Source organism: Acomys russatus, chromosome 5, assembly GCF_903995435.1.
Source record: "Acomys russatus chromosome 5, mAcoRus1.1, whole genome shotgun sequence".
NCBI lineage: Eukaryota > Metazoa > Chordata > Mammalia > Rodentia > Muridae > Acomys > Acomys russatus.
The window spans coordinates 52,231,518-52,255,717 of NC_067141.1; the positions used below are offsets into that span (position 1 = coordinate 52,231,518).

Sequence of the window (24,200 nt, forward strand, 5' to 3'; positions counted from 1 at the left end):
AGAACAATCTGTTGGTACTTGGAGCAGAGTTGAAACAGGATGGACTAAATTATTATTGTTGAAGTTGGATGATGGTTACACATGAGATGTTATACTACTATTGCATTTTTTTATGTGGTTTGAAAATTTAAAATGATGGGTTGTTGAGATGGTTCAGCTAGTAAAGGTGTTTGCTGCCCTACCTGACTACTGAGTTGATTTCCTGGAGTCTATGTGCTAGAAGGAAAGAGCAGAGCAAGTTGTCCTCTGACCTCCACCCTGCCCATACAAAGATGTGCTTCTGTGCGCGCGCGCACACACACACATTGTACAACAAATTTTAAACGAAGAGACATTTACACAATTCTGAGAACTGTAGGGAATTTTAGTCATTCAGGACTTTGTGTAATGCTGGACCACTTCTGCTGTTATTTATCAAACAATTGTTTTACTCGCTGTTATATGCCGAGTATTTGTGTAGAACTGAAAATACCGATGCAAGATTAGTACAAGGAGTGAAAGGTGCTAGTAATATGCTCTCCTGTGATGATGGCATAGGTAAGGTAGAAGTCACCCAGAAGGTGGTTCCTTGACAGCCAGGTGGGTGTTGTGAACAGCTCTGCACCATCACCTGTTATGGTAAATACATCTGTGTTTCCTATTCTGCGCTCGGCTTTTGTCCTTAAGATTTTTCGTGTAAAAGTCATTCTCATCCAGATCTGCCATCTGGTATACCTGCCCCTTGACATTTAAAACCTTAACTTCTCTTTAGATCTTTGACTCTAGTTATTTGTTTACTCAGATTTTCCCAAGTCAGTTATATATCTTACACTTGCCTGAAAGACTCTGTAGTACCTGCACTTTCAAGTTTTTTGTAAACATGAGTGTGCATGAGGTGATTTTTTTTTTTTTTTTTTGTAATGGGGTCATTTGCCTCTGCTATTGTTTTATTTCTGAGTAGATTTAATACATGTCTACCTAGTTCCTTGTATGTTGAAATGTGTACATTGTTTCTCCTCTTTCCCTTCTGCTGGCTTTGATGCGTTCTGTTTGGAGTCCCCCACAATGGCCTACCTCTGCTCCTAAACTTTGACCAGCACCAAGTTTCTCTAGGAGCTCTTCTTAAATTCTTAAAAATTCACATTGACTGTGAATATTAAGTCAGAAGAAAGGGGCCAGAGCCTTTCCCATCAGCCCTGACTGGACATTTTGGTGGCATGGATGTTGCTGAGTGCTAGACCTTGGAGGCCAACCCTCAGATACCCGGGCCAGCAGTTATAGGTGGAAAATGTGAAGACTGTGTTGCTTGCTCTGTAATAAAATTAGTGTAACCTTTCTGAGAACTACTTGTAATGAGGAATCTGTTACATTTCTGAAACGGTATTAGAAATAACTTTTGAAATGTTTCTGTTTAGGTACTGGAGTACTTAAACGATCTGAAACAGTATTGGAAACGAAGTTATGGCTACACCATTAACAGCCGCTCCAGCTGCAGCCTGTTTCAGGATATTTTTCTACACCTGGACAAAGCAGTTGAGCAGAAGCAAAGGTAAAACTATCTTTTAAAACATGCAGTACATTTGGAGCTTGCCATATGTAAGCTTCTGCAAAACGCCATACAATGTATAATTTTTTAATGTACTTTTTAACCTTGACATGATAATTAATATTGCCCAATCAATACATTGGTTTTATTGAGATCATATGTGTATTGTCTTGAAGCCTGTTTTTCCCTATTAACATTACATCTCTTAACAGTCATTTTCTATTGCATGTGCACCACAGCACAGGGGTCCTTGCTGTGAGTCTGCAGTGTGCATCATCTTCTCAGTGGCACTTGAGTTTTTTCTAGTTTCTGCTATAAAATGGCCTTTGGTATGAATATGAAAAATGTTTTTGTTAACTTTTTTTATTAATTTATTCATATTATGAAAAAATGTTTTTATCTTAAAAGAGAATCTCCCATTTGAAGAAAAAAGCTTTTGTTAACATTTCTACTTTAAAAATAATTTTTACAGTATGGGCTTGAGGGTGGGGTTAACATTAGTAGAGTGCATGCCAGGTATGGGGTGTCTAGCACCAAACCAAGCAAACAAAAATGATAGAAATGTTGATAGAACCTCAATCCTATTTCATTTGACAGATACATATTTATAGATGTTGACCAAAATGGAGCAACAAGAACTGGAGATGATCCGTTTCACTGTAGTTAAAGGACTGGGTTTTGTCATGCCAGTGTGTCTTATTTATGGACACAGCACTAATTTGTAAAATGTTCTTAGGTTTGGCAGGAGTTAGGGGAAAAAACTAATAAAGCAAAACCCCCAACTGTATTAGCTATTTGGTTTCTGATATCAGAAATATATATGTGTATGTGTATGGTGTACGTACATGTATATATGTTTATTTATTTATTGTGTGGATGCCAAGGGACAACTTGCAGGAGTTGATTTTCTCTTCCTCCGTAGGGGTCCTAGCTATGAAACTTGGGTCATTAGGCATGGTGGCAAGTTCTTTTACCAACTGAGCCATCTCCTAGTCCAAGCAGAAGCTTCTGGGGAGATTTCAAATAAAGATAATACTTACAATAGGAGTTAGCTTTCTCCGGTTTGATTTTCTGAATGGCCTCCAGCTCTTACTCTTTGTGAGATAACAGAGCTTTCCTGATTGATCATTATTCATTGGCTCAGGGTTGAGTCTAAGGGATGATAAATTTATAATTGTGTCAGGAGGCTCTTAAATAACTTTGTAAGGCTTGCTATTATAATTTAATTCTAGCCTGACGCCTAAGTAATAAAATTTATCAGTAGTGTTTTAAAATAAATGGGAATTTCTGTATACTGAAAATTCAAGACAGTACAAAGAGAGAAGTTCCAAACAACCCCCAGAATTGAAAGATCCAATTATCAGTTGAGTAGAATTCTTGAGTTTTTTTTAAATTTTGTTTGTTTCTCTTCTGCTGCTGCTCCCTTTTGTAGTCCTCCTCTTCCTCCTCCTCCTCCTCTTCCTCTTCTTCTTCCTCTTCCGCTTCCTCCTCCTCCCTTTTGACAAGGTCTCTCTGTTACATAGCTCTGGCTGTCCTGGACTCACAGTCCCTGCCTCCCAAGTGCTGGGATTAAGGTCGTGCACTGCCACACCTGGCTGTGGTTGAGTGGAATTCTTATCAAAATCCTACAAGTTTCTTTGTAGAAAGTGAGAAGTTAGTTCTAAGCTTACACAGGATTTTTTTTAATTTTATTAATTTATTCAGATTACAACTCAATTGTTATCCCATCACTTGTATCCTCCCATTCCTCCCTCCCTCCTGTTTTCACCCTATTCCCCTCCCCTAGGTCTATGACTGAGGGGGACCTCCTCCCCCACTATATGGTCATAGGCTTATTCTTTCTTTGAGTGCCATCAGGCCTCCCCACCAAGGGGAGGTAGTCAAATATGGGGCACCAGAGTTCATGTCAAGGTCAGTCCTCACTCTCCACATAACTATGGAGAATGTCCTTACACAGAAATTTAAAGGATCTATAGAAATGAAAATAGTTTTGAAAAAGAGCAGAAGGATTTGCCACCCTTCTGTCAGAACTTAAAGCCTGCTGTGATGGTGTGTGCCTGGAATCCCAGCACTCCGGGGGCTGAGGCGGAGTTACATCCTGGGTCACATAACAAAACCTGCCTCAAACAAGCAGATACCCTCAGACCTGTTACAGGCACAGGGCTACAGTAACATCATGAAGTAAACCCATATATAGGAGGCTGTCTGTATTCATGGATTTCCCTCTTTGGTATTTAGCTAACTATCGGTCTAAATTCACATGGGTCCTGAATATAGAAACTCTTTTATTTGTCATTATTCTCTGAATAACGCTGAATAGAAACCTTTACATAGCTATTAGAAATAATCTGGAGATAATGGAAAATGCATGACAGGATAAGTGTAAGTCATAAGTAAATACTACATCATTTTATATGTGAGTTCCCACAAGGGAGTCCTAGAACCAATTCCCCACGAATATTGAAGAACAACTATATATGTTAAATTGATTTTCAACAAAAGATGCCAAGGCAATACTATGAAAAAAGAATGTCATTTTTAACACATGATGCTGGAACACTTGAATATCCATGCTAAAAATATGAGATGCTTAGACCTTTCACATTACAAATAAGAAGGGATTATAGATCTGAGTGTACAATCTAAAACCATAAACCTTCTGAAAGAGAAAATGATAGCAATGACCTAATTATAAAAGATTAAACTCATTCATAACCTTGGCTTAAATGAGGCTTTCTTAAATGTAACCCAAAACACAATCCATTAATAAAAGTTCATAAAATAGATTTATCGATTTTAAAACTATTCTTCTCAAGGAAAACAGAAAATATATACAAAACTTACATTCATTAGGAATTTGTATCCAAAATATACAGAGAATTATATCTTACTTAATAAGGAAATGAACCTTTTTTTTAAAGGTATAAAAGGGAGGTTATAGATTATAGGTGTAGTGCTGGAATATGCAGTTAATAATTATAGGTACCTGGGTTGAATACCTGTTATCCCTCCTCCCAAATAAAAACCAAGTACAAAAGATTTACACATACTTTATTAAAGAAGATGTATGGATGGCATATGAGAAAATGTTCACCATCCATCATCGTGGATATCAATGGCTCAGTGAAATACCAGATATAAACCCCTTAAACTGGGACAATAAAGGATCAACCTCATTCATGACTGATAGAAATGTAAAAGTGTATAGTCTCTTTGGAGAACATTAGCACTTACTGACATTAAACATCTGTATGAGTAAGCAAATCCATCCAGTGTATCTACCCAGTAGTGCTGTATAACTTTTGGTGGTTTCTTTCTTTCTTTTTTTTTTTTAGGTTGTGTAATTCTTCCCTTTAACGTTAGATGGCAGCATTGAAGCTGTTGTGCTATAACACCCTTGTACTGGTGTGTGTGTGTGTGTGTGTTTTCAATTAGCTCATTAAAACATGAGCAACTTGGTCTCTTAAAGTTCTGAGGAATGTATTCAGATTCTAGGTAGTTTTTAAAGTCAGGGCTGTGTGTGTAACTCTGGGGCTGTGATCTTTTTAGTGTGCAGTATTGAAGGATGATGGGCTACACCATGGGAGTTTATGTAAACAGCATGGCTATCCCTAAGTTCAGATTCACATGTCTGACTGCTCTTGGATAGACCAGGTGTCACTGTTATCCTGTGTGGGTCTAAGACATTTGCAATATGCTGCTGTCTTGAGTAACTAACTCGGTGCCTTGGATATGGGCGGTGGTCTACGTGTGTGTTGATACAGTATGTGGTATAGGTAGTGCTGCTTTCTCTCCTGCTCTGTTTAGTGCAACATTGGCCTCCCGGATATCTAAGCCACAAGACCATGTGCCATTCTGGACTCATCTCCCTCACTTTCTGTAGCTAGTCATTGCCCTGTGGGTTTTTAAAATTACATTTAGTCACTTGGTTACTTATGTACGTTAATGTACCTCACAGCATATGTATGGAATTCAGAGGATGACTTGAGGGGGTCAGTTCTCTCCTACCATGTAGATTACAGGGGTCAAACTCAGCTTGTGAGACTCGGAGGCATCTGAGCCATCTCTTTGGCTTTAATTTTCTAATTTACATTTTTTATACTCTTCACATTTTTTATCCTCACTGTGACCACCTCAATTTAGGCTAATACCTCTTTTCTAAATATATACTTAGTACTAGAGAGATGGCTCAGCAGTTAATAGCACTGTCTGCTCTTCCAGAGGTCCTGAGTTCAATTCCCAGCAAGCTCATGGTGGCTCACAACCATCTATACTGGTATCCGATGCCCTCTTCTGGTATGCAGGCATACATGTGTATAGAACATTCATTTACATAAAATAAATAAATAAGCCTTAAAAACAAAAATATATTTAATTAGTTTGTATGCCTGTGTGTGTGTGTGCGTGTGTGTGTGTGTGTGTGTGTATGTGTGTAACAGGTGTATAAGGTGTATAAGTACATGTCTGTGTGTATGCACAGATAGATGAATGTATGTGGAGGTCAGATCCCACTGTTGAGTGTCTTCCTCCACTGTTCTCCATTCTGCTTTTTGAGACAGATTTCACTAAACCCAGTCCACAGGTTGGCTAGTGAGCTCCAGGAACCCTCTGTGTCTACGCCCTGGCTCTGGAGCTTCAGGTGCATCCATCCTCGCACAGCTTTATATGTGGGTGCTGGGGAGCTAAGTAGCAACAGATCATAGACCCTGCCTTCAAGGCTTCTCCCCGGTGTGGTCCTTTTAACTCCACACAAAGATAGTCTTCCTAAGGGACAGTTCTGATCATGTGACTTTGGATAGTATCTCCTTATTGTATTGACTATTTATTATATTTGCACAATAATTTCTGTCATACATGTTTTTAAACTTTCTGTATACAGTTTTTATAATCTCAGTTTTGTCATAGTGACTGTTGCTGTATTTAGAGAGTATACTTACTTTGCTTTAGTCCTATAGTTGTTATTTTAGAAGTTCCATAACCTTTAAATATCTTGATCAGTAGAATTGGCTGGCCTATTAAGAAGCATATTCTTTGCCATATATAATAATTATGGCAAAATCTGAATAAGTGTATGAGAGCCTCTGGAAGGAATGCTGCTGCCAATTAATGCTGTGACCCTTTAATCCAGCTCCTCATGTTGTGGTGACCACCAACCATAAAATCATTTTTGTTGCTACTTCATAACTGTAATTTTACTACTGTTATGGGTCATAATATAAATATCTGTGTTTTCTGATGATCTTAGGTGACTCCTACGAAACGGTCATTCAACCCTCAAAGGGGTCATGACCCACGGTTTGAGAACTGCTGAACTAAGGCGGAGTAAAGAGCTTCATAAGGAAAGGCTCGGTTATTTCAGTTCAGCAAGCCCTTGTGGCACAGCGGTGAACTGGGCACAGGGTTAGGTGTTGGGAGTGGGAACAAGTGTGACCAAGAAGAAAGTTTTGATTGTTCACACACTAGTAAAAGATAATACTTAACAGTGAGGGAGACCAAAGTCTACGAAGGATTAGAGAAGTGACTAATTTCAAGGTCAGAGGAACTAGAAAAGGCCAGTTGGCTTTAAACAAAGTGAGTGTAGCACAGTAGGATTTTTGTTGACTTTAGAACCATGTTAAAATGAAAATTCTTATTCAGTGTTTCTCAACTAAGTTAAAGCATAGGGGATACTCATCTTAGCTGTGGATGAAATTGAGTAAAATAATGCATTATATGAAAATATACATGAATTTGTACACACTTATCTTTTACCACTGTCTCACAAACAAGTGCTTACCAAATGCGTCCTTTTTGGGTTTGGTGGTTTAACTTGGATAATATAGAGAAATAAATCATACTAGGTAGAGGGCACTTTTCCTCAGTCAGAGAAAAACAAATGGACTTAACCTGTGTTCTAGATATTAACTTAAAATGTTCACTATTTCTTTTTAAATTATCTGTGTTTTGTGACACTCTGGTATCCCTCTCCTCGGAATGCTGGTGCAAAGTCCACCCCCAGAACCACTCTTAAGAACTGGATGAATCAGCCGGGTGTGGTAGCCCACGCCTTAATCCTAGCACTCAAGAGTCAGCGGCAGGTGAATCTCTGTGAGTTCCAGGCAAGCCTGGTCTACAAAGTGAGTCTAGGACAGCCAAGGCTACACAGAGAAACTTTGTCTGGGGGTTGGGGGGAAGGTGGGGACCAGGACACTGGGCAAATCTAATAAGTGCAGAGCAGTCCTCACGTTATCTTTGAGTACTAATGGTGTTTGTTTGGCAGTTAATAGAGATTAGGCTAAGAAACGTTCAAACTATTGTCTCCAGGAACCCATGTCCCAGATGGCAGGGCATTCATACAAGAGCATGTTATGCATGTAAAACCAAAAGTGCTCAGGGAAGGTGAATTTGAATGAGGAGATCACATGAAATCTTTGAGTTATCAAAGACCAAAGAGGTGTTTCTTACTAACCTTAGACGTATTAGTCCCTAGTATTTTTAATACAGTTTTTACAGCTTTATTGAATTATAGTTAACATAAAGTCATCTCTGTATATTTAAAGTGTACAACTTGCTGAATTTCACATGTGCACATACACACTAAGTAATTAGTGCTCAGCCTATCTTTTTAGGACTTATTTTTAGTTATGTATGTGAGTGGATGTGAGCACAGGCTCCTTCCTACAGATGGCAGAAGAGGGAGCAGAGCCCTTGGAGCAGGAATTATATGCATTTGTGAGCTTCGCAGCCTGGGTGTGGGGAACAGAGGCCAGATCCCCTGGGAGAGCGCTCTTTGGCCCTGCTTTTGTTTTCCGGTGATACATCTTGATGAGCTGCCCATTTTTCTAGTTCACTTTATAGCTTTGGATGTTGTTTGCGGATCCCTTCCTCCTGGATTTGGATGTGGTCCCATGTGTGTGGTGGCGCACGCCTTTAATCCCTGCACTTGGGAGGCAGAGGCAGGTGGATCGTTGTGAGTTCGAGGCCAGCCTGGTCTTTAAAAGCGAGTCCAGGACAGCCAAGGCTACACAGAGAGATCCTGTCTCAAACAAATAAAAACAAAAACAAAAACAGAGCAACTGACATGTTGAGCAGCCCTCAGGCCTGCAGAACTCCCTTCCCTGTGGTTTCTCTTGTGATTTCCTGTTGGAATTAAAGGGTTTTTATTCCCGCTCTAGCTCTCACACAATGACACAGAGACCTGTTAAATTTATCGGTAAGCTTCAAACACATAACTGGGCCGACACGACTATGCTAGACTGGCCCACTGCCCTGCCACCCCACCCCGCTTACCTGTCCTCTAGTCTCACCCTGGCCACCTCTGCTCTATCCTTGTCCCCATGGCTACTCCTCCATGGTGAGCTCCTCCTCCTGGTGTGGCTACAGCAGCTCTGCCCCTATAGTAGGAGGAGGGCAGCAGCAGCTCTGCCCCTATAGTAGGAGGAGGGCAACAGCAGCGTCTGCCCCTATAGTAGGAGAAGGGGCAAACAGCACTCCGGTGCCTATAGTAGGAGGATGGCAGCAAACAGCTCTGCCCCTAATAGTAGGAGGCGGGCAACACAGCTCTGGGCCCCTATAGTATGAGGAGGGCAGCAACAGCTCTGCCCCTATAGTAGGAGGGGGACTCCCATAGTAGGGAGGAGGGCAGCAGCAGCTCTGCCCCTATAGTAGGAGGAGGGCAGAGCACGCAGCTCTGCCCCTATAGTAGGAGAGGGCAAACATCAGCTCTCTGCCCCTATAGTAGGAGGAGGTCAACCATAGGCTCTGCCCCTATAGTAAGGAGGATGGCAACCATAGCTCCCTATAGTAGGAGGAGGGCAGCAGCAGCTCTGCCCCTATAGTAGGAGGAGGGCAGCAGCAGCTCTGCCCCTATAGAGGAGGAGGGCAGCAGCAGCTCTGCCCCTATAGTAGGAGGAGGGGCAGCAGCAGCTCTGCCCCTATAGTAGGAGGAGGGCAACAGCAGCTCTGCCCCTATAGTAGGAGGAGGGCAGCAGCAGCTCTGCCCCTATAGTAGGAGGAGGGCAACAGCAGCTCTGCCCCTATAGTAGGAGGAGGGCAGCAGCAGCTCTGCCCCTATAGTAGGAGGAGGGCAGCAGCAGCTCTGCCCTATAGTAAGGAGGAGGGCAGCAGCAGCTCTGCCCCTATAGTAGGAGGAGGGCAGCAGCTCTGCCCCTATAGTAGGAGGAGGGCAGCAGCAGCTCTGCCCCTATAGTAGGAGGAGGGCAACAGCAGCTCTGCCCCTATAGTAGGAGGAGGGCAGCAGCAGCTCTGCCCCTATAGTAGGAGGAGGGCAAGCAGCAGCTCTGCCCCTATAGTAGGAGGAGGGCAGCAGCAGCTCTGCCCCTATAGTAGGAGGAGGGCAGCAGCAGCTCTGCCCCTATAGTAGAGGAGGGCAGCAGCAGTCTGTCCCTATAGTAGGAGGAGGGCAGCAGCAGCTCTGCCCCTATAGTAGGAGGAGGGCAGCAGCAGCTCTGTCCCCTATAGTAGGAGGAGGGCAGCAGCAGCTCTGCCCCTATAGTAGGAGGAGGGCAGCAGCAGCTCGCCCCTATAGTAGGAGGAGGGCAGCAGCAGCTCTGTCCCTATAGTAGGAGGAGGGCAGCAGCAGCTCTGCCCCTATAGTAGGAGGAGGGCAACAGCAGCTCTGCCCCTATAGTAGGAGGAGGGCAGCAGCAGCTCTGTCCCTATAGTAGGAGGAGGGCAACAGCAGCTCTGTCCCTATAGTAGGAGGAGGGCAACAGCAGCTCTGCCCCTATAGTAGGAGGAGGGCACAGCAGCTCTGCCCCTATAGTAGGAGGAGGGCAGCAGCACCTGTCCCTATAGTAGGAGGAGGGCAACAGCAGCTCTGCCCTATAGTAGGAGGAGGGCAACAGCAGCTCTGCCCCTATAGTAGGAGGAGGGCAACAGCAGCTCTGTCCCCTATAGTAGGAGGAGGGCAACAGCAGCTCTGCCCCTATAGTAGGAGGAGGGCAACAGCAGCTCTGCCCCTATAGTAGGAGGAGGGCAACAGCAGCTCTGCCCCTATAGTAGGAGGAGGGCAACAGCAGGCAACAGCAGCTCTGCCCCTATAGTAGGAGGAGGGCAACAGCAGCTCTGCCCCTATAGTAGGAGGAGGGCAACAGCAGCTCTGCCCCTATAGTAGGAGGAGGGCAGCAGCAGCTCTGTCCCTATAGTAGGAGGAGGGCAACAGCAGCTCTGCCCCTATAGTAGGAGGAGGGCAGCAGACGGCTCTGCCCCTATAGTAGGAGGAGGGCAGCAGCAGCTCTGTCCCTATAGTAGAGGAGGGCAGCAGCAGCTCTGCACCCTATAGTAGGAGGAGGCAACAGCAGCTCTGCCCTATAGTAGGAGGAGGGCAACAGCGGCTCTGCCCCCTATAGTAGGAGGAGGGCAGCAGCGGCTCTGCCCCATAGTAGGAGGAGGGCAACAGCGGCTCTGTCCCTATAGTAGGAGGAGGGCAGCAGCAGCTCTGCCCCTATAGTAGAGGAGGGCAGCAGCAGCTCTGTCCCTATAGTAGGAGGAGTGCAACAGCAGCTCTGCCCTATAGTAGGAGGAGGGCAACAGCAGCTCTGCCCCTATAGTAGGAGGAGGGCAGCAGCAGCTCTGCCCCTATAGTAGGAGGAGGGCAGCAGCAGCTCTGCCCCTATAGTAGGAGGAGGGCAGCAGCAGCTCTGTCCCTATAGTAGGAGGAGGGCAGCAGCAGCTCTGTCCCTATAGTAGGAGGAGGGCAGCAGCAGCTCTGTCCCTATAGTAGGAGGAGGGCAGCAGCAGCTCTGCCCCTATAGTAGGAGGAGGGCAGCAGCAGCTCTGTCCCTATAGTAGGAGGAGGGCAGCAGCAGCTCTGCCCCTATAGTAGGAGGAGGGCAGCAGCAGCTCTGCCCCTATAGTAGGAGGAGGGCAGCAGCAGCTCTGCCCCTATAGTAGGAGGAGGGCAGCAGCAGCTCTGCCCCTATAGTAGGAGGAGGGCAACGCAGCTTGCCCCTATAGTAGGAGGAGGCAGCAGCAGCTCTGCCCCATAGTAGGAGGAGGGCCAGCAGCTCTCCCCTATAGTAGGAGGAGGGCAGCAGCAGCTCTGTCCCTATAGTAGGAGGAGGGCAGCAGCAGCTCTGCCCCTAGTAGGAGGAGGGCAGCAGCAGCTCTGCCCCTATAGTAGGAGGAGGGCAGCAGCAGCTCTGCCCCTATAGTAGGAGGGGCAGCAGCAGCTCTGCCCCTATAGTAGGAGGAGGGCAGCCAGCTCTGTCCCTATAGTAGGAGGAGGGCAGCAGCAGCTCTGCCCCTATAGTAGGAGGAGGGCAGCAGCAGCTCTGCCCCTATAGTAGGAGGAGGGCAGCAGCAGCTCTGCCCCTATAGGAGGAGGGGCAGCAGCAGCTCTGCCCCTATAGTAGGAGGAGGGCAGCAGCAGCTCTGCCCCTATAGTAGGAGGAGGGCAGCAGCAGCTCTGCCCCTATAGTAGGAGGAGGGCAACAGCAGCTCTGCCCCTATAGTAGGAGGAGGGCAGCAGCAGCTCTGCCCCTATAGTAGGAGGAGGGCAGCAGCAGCTCTGCCCCTATAGTAGGAGGAGGGCAGCAGCAGCTCTGTCCCTATAGTAGGAGGAGGGCAGCAGCAGCTCTGCCCCTATAGTAGGAGGAGGGCAGCAGCAGCTCTGCCCATAGTAGGAGGAGGGCAGCAGCAGCTCTGCCCCTATAGTAGGAGGAGGGCAGGCACAGCTCTGTCCCTATAGTAGGAGGGGCAGCAAGCAGCTCTGCCCCTATAGTAGGAGGAGGGCAACAGCAGCTCTGCCCCTATAGTAGGAGGAGGGCAGCAGCAGCTCTGTCCCTATAGTAGGAGGAGGGCAACAGCAGCTCTGCCCCTATAGTAGGAGGAGGGCAACAGCAGCTCTGCCCCTATAGTAGGAGGAGGGCAGCAGCAGCTCTGTCCCTATAGTAGGAGGAGGGCAACAGCAGCTCTGTCCCTATAGTAGGAGGAGGGCAACAGCAGCTCTGCCCCTATAGTAGGAGGAGGGCAACAGCAGCTCTGCCCTATAGTAGGAGGAGGCAACAGCAGCTCTGCCCCTATAGTAGGAGGAGGGCAACAGCAGCTCTGCCCTATAGTAGGAGGAGGGCAACAGCAGCTCTGCCCTATAGTAGGAGGATGGCAACACAGCTCTGTCCCTATAGTAGGAGGAGGGCAACAGCAGCTCTGCCCCTATAGTAGGAGAGGAGGGCAACAGCAGCTCTGCCCTATAGTAGGAGGAGGGCAACAGCAGATCTGTCCCTATAGTAGGAGGAGGGCAACAGAAGCTCTGTCCCTATAGTAGGAGGAGGGCACAGCAGCTCTGCCCTATAGTAGGAGGAGGCAGCAGCAGCTCTGTCCCTATAGTAGGAGGAGGGCAACAGCAGCTCTGCCCCTATAGTAGGAGGAGGGCAGCAGCAGCTCTGCCCCTATAGTAGGAGGAGGGCAGCAGCGGCTCTGTCCCTATAGTAGAGGAGGGCAAGCAGCAGCTCTGCCCCTATAGTAGGAGGAGGGCAACAGCAGCTCTGCCCCTATAGTAGGAGGAGGGCAACAGCGGCTCTGCCCCTATAGTAGGAGGAGGGCAGCAGCGGCTCTGTCCCTATAGTAGGAGGAGGGCAACAGCGGCTCTGTCCCTATAGTAGGAGGAGGGCAGCAGCAGCTCTGCCCCTATAGTAGGAGGAGGGCAGCAGCAGCTCTGTCCCTATAGTAGGAGGAGTGCAACAGCAGCTCTGCCCCTATAGTAGGAGGAGGGCAACACAGCTCTGCCCCTATAGTAGGAGGAGGGCAGCAGCAGCTCTGCCCCTATAGTAGGAGGAGGGCAGCAGCAGCTCTGCCCTATAGTAGGAGGAGGGCAGCAGCAGCTCTGTCCCTATAGTAGGAGGAGGGCAGCAGCATCTCTGTCCCTATAGTAGGAGGAGGGCCAGCAGCAGCTCTGTCCCTATAGTAGGAGGAGGGCAGCAGCAGCTCTGCCCCTATAGTAGGAGGAGGCAGCAGCAGCTCTGCCCCTATAGTAGGAGGAGGGCAACAGCAGCTCTGCCCCTATAGTAGGAGGAGGGCAGCAGGCAGCTTGACCCTATAGTAGGAGGAGGGCAACAACAGCTCTGCCCCTATAGTAGGAGGAGGGCAACCAGCAGCTCTGCCCCTATAGTAGGAGGAGGGCAACAGCAGCTCTGCCCCTATAGTAGGAGGAGGGCAGCAGCAGCTCTGCCCCTATAGTAGGAGGAGGGCAGCAGCAGCTCTGCCCTATAGTAGGAGGGGCACAGCAGCTCTGCCCTATAGTAGGAGGAGGGCAGCAGCAGCTCTGCCCCTATAGTAGGAGGAGGGCAACAGCAGCTCTGCCCTATAGTAGGAGGGAGGCAGCAGCAGCTCTGCCCTATAGTAGGAGGAGGGCAGCAGCAGCTCTGCCCCTATAGTAGGAGGAGGGCAGCAGCAGCTCTGTCCCTATAGTAGGAGGAGGGCAGCAGCAGCTCTGCCCCTATAGTAGGAGGAGGGCAACAGCAGCTCTGCCCCTATAGTAGGAGGAGGGCAGCAGCAGCTCTGTCCCTATAGTAGGAGGAGGGCACAGCAGCTCTGCCCCTATAGTAGGAGGAGGGCAACAGCAGCTCTGCCCCTATAGTAGGAGGAGGGCAGCAGCAGCTCTGCCCCTATAGTAGGAGGAGGGCAACAGCAGCTCTGTCCCTATAGTAGGAGGAGGCCACAGCAGCTCTGCCCTATAGTAGGAGGAGGGCAACAGCAGCCTCTGCCCTTATAGGAAGGAGGCCACAGCAGCTCTGTCCCTATAGTGAGGAGGGCAACAGCAGCTCTGCCCTATAGTAGGAGGAGGGCAACAGCAGCTCTGCCCCTATAGTAGGAGGAGGGCAACAGCAGCTCTGCACCTATAGTAGGCGGAGGGCAACAGCAGCTCTGCCCCTATAGTAGGAGGAGGGCAACAGCAGCTCGCCCCTATAGTAGGAGGAGGGCAACAGCAGCTCTGCCCCTATAGTAGGAGGAGGGCAACAGCAGCTCTGTCCACCTATAGTAGGAGGAGGGCAGCAGCAGCTCTGTCCCTATAGTAGGAGGAGGGAACAGCAGCTCTGCCCTATAGTAGGAGGAGGGCAGCAGCAGCTCTGCCCTATAGTAGGAGGAGGGCAGCAGCTCTGCCCTATAGTAGGAGGAGGGCAACAGCAGCTCTGCCCCTATAGTAGGAGGAGGGCAGCAGCAGCTCTGTCCCTATAGTAGGAGGAGGGCAACAGCAGCTCTGCCCCTATAGTAGCAGGAGGGCAAGGGCAGCAGCAGCTCTGTCCCCTATAGTAGGAGGAGGGCAACAGCAGCTCTGCCCCTATAGTAGGAGGAGGGCAGGGGCAGCAGCTCTTCCCTATAGTAGGAGGAGGGCAACAGCAGCTTGCCCCTATAGTAGGAGGAGGGCAGCAGAGCTCTTGTCCTATAGTAGGAGGAGGGCACAGCAGCTCGGCCCCTATAGTCGGCGGAGGAGGGCAACAGCAGCTCTGCCCTATAGTAGGCGGATGTGCAGCAGGCAGGCTCTTTCCCTATAGTAGAGGAGGGCAACAGCCAGTCTGTCTCTATAGTAGCAGGAGGGCAAGGGCAGCAGCAGCTCTGTCCCTACCGTAGGGGAGGGCAACAGCAGCTTGTCCTATAGTAGGAGGATGGCAGAGTAGCAGCTCTGCCCCTATAGTAGGAGGAGGGCAGCAGCAGCTCTGTTCCTTATAGTAGGAGGAGGGCAGCAGCAGCTCTGCCCCTATAGTAGGAGGAGGGCAGCAGCAGCTCTGTCCATGTTCTTCTCTTGTGAGCTTTGTTTCTACATATTGTGCTTCAGCAAAACCACGTTTGTGTCCTTTTAATTCTAGGCTTCCATTGTCACATGGGTGCTTCTGCAGAGACTCACTGCAGTCAAATGTAGAAAGACTTGTTAACAAAAGGTATTTTTGATAATTTTCTTCTCAAAGCCTCTCATAGCTCTGACAGTTTCAGCCACTTGTTTGTACTCTTACGTAAGTGTGCAAGTTGTGAAGTTTGTCCAGAACTCCATCTGATATTCCTAGATCATGTTTGAAAACTGTGTAACACCAGTTGCGTGAGAAACATAAATTAAGAGCTTAGAAAGATCTAGCTGAATACATTTGAAAAAAAACATGCAATTTTTTGTTTTCTTACTGAGCATTTTGGATTACTTAAGACATTTTACCTACTTTGAACATATACATAGTCTCATTTCTTGATGTAATTTTATACTTCAGATTAAATTTTGGTTTTGGTTGAAGATTTAATAAATTCCCACTTATTTATATAAGTAAGACAAGGGTGTAGTTTGCAGAACTATATTCTTCTGGGTAACATAAGGTAATTCACTTGACTACATGAGACTTCTTATTTCTCAGATCTGATTTACTAGATTTGCTTAAGAGATAGGGAGACAGCTCAGTACAAAAAGTATTTGCTTGCTGTGCAAGCAGGAAGATCAGAATTGAATTCCCAGCACCCATGTAAAAACAGGACACAGAGCACACTGCATGTAAAAACAGGACACGGAGCACACTGCGTGTAAAAACAGGACATGGAGCACACTGCGTGTAAAAACAGGACATGGAGCACACTGCGTATAAAAACAGGACATGGAGCACACTGTGTGTAAAAACAGAGATGGAGCACACTGCTATAACCTAACACTGGGAGGCAGAGAAAGGTAGATCCTAGGGTTGCCTGGCCACCCCATTAGCCCAGTGGTGAGCTGCAGATTCACTGAGAGACCTCCTGTCCAAGCGTTAGGTGGAGCAGGAGACTGCCTGTAGCTGAGGAGCTGTTGTCAGCTAGTGGCTGCTGAGGAGGCAAGCAGTTCTTCTCAATGGTGTAGCCATTAGAAGTTGCCTGTGCCCCATAACTAATCCCACAATCCCATGCCGTGCTCATGCAAGCAACCTTAGTTAAAGTTCATACGTGTGCATGATCTGTCTCCAGCTTATTCACTCCATGATCCTCTCTGGTCCCTTCCTCTTCCCACTGGACCTGTTCCTCCCCACAAGCCTCTCTTATATCATTTGTGTCTGAAAAAGTCAGAGGCGTTATAAGACCTGGAGCATACGTTTAATAGCTTCTGATAAAGATTAGATGGTATCTGCTTGGACACTTGGCTTGAGGTGTTCGGAACGGTCATAACATAAGCAGTCAAAACCCTGTGGTGGGGAGGCGCTCCCGAGGCCATGTCTCCCGTGGAGGCTGTCAGAAGGGAGGGCATCTTCATCGCAGTGTACCCAAGGTTGTGTTGCTCATTCTCCAAACAACACCTCCCTCCCCCACGCCATGCCAGCAACCATAGTAAAACTCAGCGGGTTGTGAAAACAAAGCCATCAAAAAAACACGAAAACAGGAAGAGAAACCATAGGAAAGAAGAGTTCAGAGGGAGTAAGAGGGCATGGAGAGTGAAAATGAAAATGACCAGCCACAGTGTGTCCATAGGAAAGAATCTTGTATATGCATGAACACAAACCCCACAACTCACTGGGCCTTCCGTAATTGAAGAGCCACTCCCTCCCTCCCTCCCCCTCTCCCGCTCCCTCCCTCCTCCCCTTCTCATGTGCACACACACATTTGCTGTTCAGGTGTTACTTAGAAGAGAAACACAATCTTCTTTTCCATTGAATGCTTATATTACCTAACTCTATCCCCCAAAGCAGAAATGTGAGTAAGTCTTACAAAAGGGCAGGCAAGTGTAGGCGCGAACAGCTGTTTACGGGCTGTGTTAACCCTTTGGGAGGAGATATTCCCATAGAAGTCATTGGACATACACTTATACATATGTATATCTAAGTCTCATCTTTTACCAGTAGAGTTTCAAACATCAAAGTAGAAATCAGCTTATGCATTGCCACACCAACTTGTTTATAAGTGAAGAAAAGCATCTTGGCATTCTTAGTTGTAAATGGATCCTTTGATTTTGAACTTTATCAGTTTAAAATAACTAAAAAATCATTGTCTACATTGATTTGAGTTTGACATCTCAAAGCTAAGATGCTTTTCTTGTGCTTTTGTGGGAGCCTTGTAGAGTCGAGATTCCTTTGTTACCTCTTGATTTATTTTACTTAGTTATCCAATAATAACATAAGCTGAATTCAGGCTACGTGAAACAAAATAGGGAAGAAAGCCATGTTTGGTACGTAAGCAGTTTATGTTCTGAGCTACTATTAGTAGAGACGCTGCGTCCGGCAGGGTCTGTCATGGTGGCAGACTCCCAGCAACCCCTGCTCCCTAGCGGCTAGTGCAGAAGGAGCTGGACTCAGTGGACTGCATAGGGAAGCCCCATCTGAAGACTCAGTGCTCTTCCAGATACAGCTAAACTGAAAGGACGCTAAGTTCACATGCTTACCCTTAAAACCTCAACTAGCCATCCTGTGTTTGTTGTATTTGAAAAAAATCAAGACTAAGGAGTGTGTGTGTGTGTGTGTGTGTGTGAGAGAGAGAGAGAGAGAGAGAGAGAGAGAGAGAGAGAGAGAGAGAGAGAGAGAGAGAGAGAGAGAGAGAGAGACGTGGATGGTAGTGCCCACCTGTATTCCCAGCCCTAGAGAAGTTGAGGTACCAGGCTGGGCTAAATAGTGAGTTCCAGGAGATATTGGGCTATATGATGAGACAAAGCAAGGAAAGGTTGGAAGTATAGGGCAGTGCTAGGATTCTTGCCTCATGCATACAAAACCCCAGGGTTAGCCACTAGCACCACAAGGAGGAACGAGAAATTCTAACACTTTTAATTTTTTTTCTTAGTGTTTACTACCTTCTGACTGAAAATCTAAGGTAGGTGGATGGTCCTTGCCTTTTCTAGGTCCTTGGAAGAATTTGTGCCAGTTAAGAACTTAAGCCAGTGTCTTACTCTCTGATTTGATGTACACATGCTTCTGAAATGGGTGGATTTGGATTCCTAGCTAGAGCCTAGAGACCAGGCACTGACAACTGCAATCTTCCTGAACTAGCAGGTGGAACACTGTTCTGTTCCCAGATGAAAGCTGGTTTGAAATCATTTTGGTTTGGAAGTATCTTGACATCCTGGATGCTTTGTTCTACTCTATTTGTACAAATTTTTTTTTTCAGAAATATGGACATTTGGGTTTTTTTTTACACATACATTTATATTATTACACATATACAATAAACTGCCTATAGCAAGAAGAACCATGATAACACTCAGGAATTATATAAATGTTACTTTCTTAGTGTTTTGGCTATTTGTATTTGACAGCCTTGAAGAAAACATCTTTCCTATCTTGGTGCATCTAAAATTCTGAATATAGATCAATATCTATCATATCTTGTCATTATCAACTTAAAACATCTATCTAGACCTAAAAACATCTTAATCCCTAAACAACTAAACTTCATTGTAAAACTAAGCTACCTGTCTTAAACTTCATTAGAGACTTGAGAAGGAATAAACTTGATTACCTGAATATACCATGAGTGCAGGTTAGTAGCTTTCCAAATGAGAAGATGACAGAGACAGTTTGCTACCTGAGTTTCTACCAAAACTCTCTATAATGTTGGAGCATCATCTTCAGCCTTCTGGTCCAATATATCTGACAGACATATTTGTGAGGCAGGAATTATTGCGGACTTGTTTACCCTATCTTGGCAGAGTTTGGCCATTGACTCTGCCTACACCCAAGCTTGCCCTTTTTAAGGCAGAATTCTGTCTGTGGTAGAAATGAGGACATTTTGCCCAATGGCTTCTTTGCCACATTTGAAGAGGAAGTCAAGTTTTTTTCCCAGATCATTTATTTTAGTTGATTGGTCATTTTGGCTCTGATTGTATCTCTGAAACTTGAGTCATGAGGTATATCTGAACAAAATACTTTACATTTGGTGCTGTGGGCATTTGGTCAGTTTTAAAATATGCTGCTCAGTCAGGTGATTGTACCATTTGATCTGGAGTTTATCATCATGTCGTGTTACACACTTGTGTTTTAGAAAAAGAACCAACCTGACCGGACTCTTGGACTCTAAACCCTTACAGCACTAATGTGTATGACCAATGACACCTGCAGCTGCAGCTGCCCCAGCTCTTATGGCAGATGAGCATTGCTATCACACAGTGATTTGCTTCTCTATGCCTAATGAGGATTTACTGCTATAGTTTAGTCCAGCAACTCTTCAAAGGAGCTTATCATTATTTGGTGTAACTTGCTGAACATGTTGTTACGCCCTTGCTGTCAGCTACAGAGGCTCTACCTCCTACTGTGCTCACTTTAACAGATGCTCAAGTGTGTGAAGGCTTTGACCAACACGAGCTTGCATGCAGAGTCAGGGTAGCAAGCCACAAATGTATTTTTAGTAATTGTCAGATATATTCTACCTGAAGTCTTTTGAAGTATTTGACTTTGTGGCTTATATGTGGTAGTGCATGGCTTTCTTTAATCCTAGCTGTGGGAAGGCAAGAGAAGGCAAATCTCTCAGTTTGAGAATGGACTCTTCTATATAGTGAATTTCAGGCCAGCCAGAGCTACACAGCGAGACCCTATCTCAAAAAATGAAAAACCTTATCAATCATATTTAGAGCAATCATTTTCTAAAGAGGTAACTATTTTCCTTAAACCCCCCCTTGTAAGTTTAGTGGAGTGTATTTTTCTAGTGAGTTTGATTGGTTGTGCAGACAACAGGTGGCCCTGGCTTCCACATCTCTACAGTGCATTCCAAGGCGGGCTGCAGTGTGTGCTTCATGCTCTGCAGACCCTGCCCTCAGCAGGTTTCCCTGAGGTGGGAGAGTGTCCAGCTGTTAGACGCTGCTATCTGTGTAAGCAGAAATACTTTTCCTTGTCATTATCTTACTGCGTTTGTCCTTGCCCCAGCCACAGGAGAAGAGAAATGAGCTCTTGGTGTGGAGTGATACTTCTGCCACACCCAGCAGACTCACCAGATGGATCCAGGAAAAGACTGTTCCTTATTACTTCTTACAAATTGTAATGGGGCCATTTTTTTCAAATCCTCTTATTTTAATATAAGCAGCATCTCAAAGCTCCCTTTTTCTTAGTTACCAGATCATCTGCCTCAGGCTGGATACTTTGAGCTGCAGTAAGGGCTGGAAAAAAAAAACATATGAAATCATGTCCATCCCTTCTTTTTATTTGACATTTCATAAACTTGAAATATCTTTACTTGATTACTCTAAAATATATAAACTATGAAATAGTAAGTTATTATTTCCTACAGTCACATTTGAATTAGCAAAATCATATTCTAACAGCTCTTGATTCTCATTTAGTTTTTTAGGCTGTTTTTGAGGAATTAGAAACAACATCTTTACTTTTAGCTATAATCACAGTGTCTTTGTCTTGTTGTACTAGCATATTAGCCAGAAATATAAACTCCTGTTTTCTGTTTGTTTTGTTTATATTGAGGACTTTTGCAGTAAAGGCTATTCTGTATTAGAGGGTGAAGTGGTGACATTTATAAAAACTAGCTGGAGAGATGGCTCGGAGGTTAAGAGCACTGACTACTCTTCCAGAGGTCCTGAGTTCAATTTCCAGCAACCACATTGTGGCTCACAACCATCTATAACAAGATCTGGTGCCTTCTTCTGGCGTGTAGATGTGTATGCAGGCAGAACGCTATATAGATAGTAAATAAATAAATCTTAAAAAAAAAAAACTAGCACTTTTCCTTCCTGATGTAAACTCTCAGATTTTAAAAATGTATTTATTTTTATTATATGTATAGATTTTGCTTGCATGTATGTATACACACCACATGTGTATAGTGCCCTTGGAGGCCAGGAGAGGGCATTGGGGCCACTGGGACTTGGGTTATAGATGGTTGTGAGCCTTCAAGTGGGTGCTGGGAACAGAACTCAGATCCTCTAGAAGCACAGCCAGTGTTCTAAACAGTTGAGCCATCTCTCCAGCCAGCAACTGTCTAGAATAATTTTTAAATATTTGTTATTTTTAAATTCAATCAAATGCCAGAAGACAGCCATTTATTTGTGGTTTACATGACTTCTTTTCTGAGCTTAACATACGAACATTTTGATTGTTCATAAAGTTCCCAAATAAACTTTTGATCTTAAAAAAAAAACACCTATACTTTTTATTTATGTGTAGGTATGCACACACTGCATAAAGGTATCTACAGAGGCCAGAAGAGGGTGTCAGATTCCCTTGGAGCTGCAGTTACTGGCAGTTGTGAGTGGCCTGGTGTGGAGTTGGAAACCAGACTTGGACCTTCTGCAAGGCTGTCCTGAACTCTTTATAGACCAGGCTAGCCTTGAACTTACAGAGATCTGCCTTCCTGAGTGCTGGGATAGCAGCCATGTGCCACTGCACCTGACTACAGTAAACATGTTAAAGCACCATTTCCCTTAGCTTTCTTCTGAAAAGTTGCTGGTTTTTAAAATATTATTGGCAGCAAAGGAGACAAAAGAAAAAGATTTTATTTTATTTTTTAGCATAAAGAATCATCAGATTTAAAATTTGGGTCAGGAGCTGGAATTATAGCAAGCACATGTATTCTTAGGTTCAAACTCTAGTTCAAATGTGTCATAACTTAGACTTAAAATCATCTTAGCTTAGCTCTTTTGATCTCTCCTCCTAGCATGTATGTGCATATGTGTTTATTGTATTTATCCTTACAGATGCCTATTACTTCAGTTCTGTGAGGACAGGGACAGGAGAATTATTGGGTCTTGCTGGTTCCAGCCTCACCCCCAAAAAGTGTCAGCCTCTGGTTTGGGGAGAGACCTCCAGTCTCAAGGGAAGACATAGAGGTTAACACTTGGCACCCTCTTCTGGGATTTGCATGTGCAAAGGTGAAAGGTGTACACACACACACACACACACACACACACACACACACACACACACACACACGAAAAGTAACTATTGAGAAAAGGAAAACTTGAAAAGATAAAAGGCAACACACTTCATTCATTCAAGAGTGCTCCCCAGATCAGTCTTTCCAGGGATTAGCTTGCTTAGCACCTTACAGAAAGTAAGGTGAGCACTTCAAGGTCTTCTGCCAACAAAAATGGTCGTTTGTGTGTTCTACTTCAGATGAGTTTGCAGCGCTCCGGATATCCTAATTCCTAGAACCTATAACATAAGTGTAAATGTAGTTTAGTTCTCCCACAGAATTTCAGCCATACGCCTGAGTTACATATATAAAGAGCTTTTAAAGTAGGAGCCATTAAGATGGCTCAATGGGTAGAGATGCCTGCAGCCAAGCCTGACTGTCAAGCTCAATCTGCTGGACCACATGATGGAAGGAGAGGCCGACTCCTGACGTTTGTCACTGACACTAGTGAGTCTCCCCTAACCTACACACTAAATGTAAGAATAAAAGAATTTCTAAAGGTGAGATTACATTGTCAAATGAGAAAATTCGTTACCACTAAGTATAGATACTCTGTTTTCTGGCATGAATGTGTAAGTTTTCTCTTCAATTTCTCGTTTAAGGTCTCAGCCAGTTTCTTCTCCAGTCATCCTCCAATTTGGTCATGCAGAGACTCTCTTGCCGCTGCTCTCGCTCATGGGCTACTTCAAAGACAAGGAGCCACTGACGGCTTATAACTTTGAGGAGCAAGTCCATCGCAAGTTCCGAAGTGGTCACATCGTCCCTTATGCCTCCAACCTAATATTTGTGCTTTACCATTGTGAAAATGCAAAGACCCCTCAAGAAGAATTCCAAGTCCAGTTGCTGCTGAATGAAAAGGTGTTGCCCTTGGCTTACTCGGAGGAAACCGTGGCTTTGTATGAGGATCTGAAGAACCACTACAGGGACATTCTTCAGAGCTGTCAGACCAGCAAAGAGTGTAACCTCCCGAAGGTGAACATCACGTCCGATGAGCTCTGAGCAGCTGAGATAGTATCAGCTCAGCAGTGCTTTGCTGAGGGATGATTGTGCTTGCAATAGGTAATCACTCGAGATGCAGCAGCTACAGGCTCCCTGTGAGTTCCAGGCCGGCCAACACCAAACAGAGAAATAGAGCTTTCGGATTGCTTGGTCCTTCTGCTTTTCACAGAAAATAATAGGTTCTCGTAGGATCTGGGCATACGGGTAAAACATGACTCTGGCTGGGGCATCTCTGTTCAGGACAAAAACCAACTGAAGGAAACAGCTGTCCCTGCGAGTGTTTGCAGAGCTGAAATTGTCCTAACTACCTAAGAAACTACTGAGGTAGAACGTTATTAGAGAGTGACACTTCAAAACTGTTGGATACCAAAGCACAGTGGCAGTCGGATGGTTGGCAATTGATTGATTGGAGAATTGTGATCATGTTGATTTCTTTCCTTCTGCTTCATGTGGGGCTCTACTAGCATAAATGACGTCACTAGTCATACATGTGGTGAAGTGAATATTATATTAGACTTCAGAAGAAAGTCTAATATAATATGCATCTGACACGATATCAAGAACCAGGCTGAAACAAAACTGAAAGTGTGAGATATTTTTGTTAATAGTATTTATAAAAATATTTAAACACTTTGCCAATAATTTTCTTTAACCTCAAAGTAGGTCTTGCAAGATCCTCTTTATCTCCTCAGGCCTGTTTGAGGTGAGTGGTAGTAATAGAAGGCACAACCGGGCAGACAGATGTGTTGCCTGGTTGTCTTTTGTTTTGTTTTATATTTTGAAACTGGGTTTCTCTGTGTAGCCCTGGCTGTCCTGGAACTTCGTTTGTAGACTCGTAGACCGGGCTAGCCTTGAACTCATAGAGATCCGCCTCTCCCTGCCTCCTAGATACTGG

General features: G+C 45.5%; 1 protein-coding gene across 1 annotated transcript in view; it reads left to right on the forward strand.

Annotated features, from left to right (window-relative positions):
• Minpp1 (multiple inositol-polyphosphate phosphatase 1) overlaps positions 1 to 23,975 on the forward strand; it is a 34,329-nt gene extending 10,354 nt beyond the window's left edge. The window contains exons 5-6 of the mRNA XM_051146943.1: positions 1,395 to 1,528; positions 22,909 to 23,975. Of these exons, the coding sequence (XP_051002900.1) occupies positions 1,395 to 1,528; positions 22,909 to 23,305 (531 nt within the window). The 3' untranslated portion in view covers positions 23,306 to 23,975. The remainder of the gene's footprint in view (positions 1 to 1,394; positions 1,529 to 22,908) is intronic.
• The last annotated feature ends 225 nt before the right edge of the window (positions 23,976 to 24,200 follow it).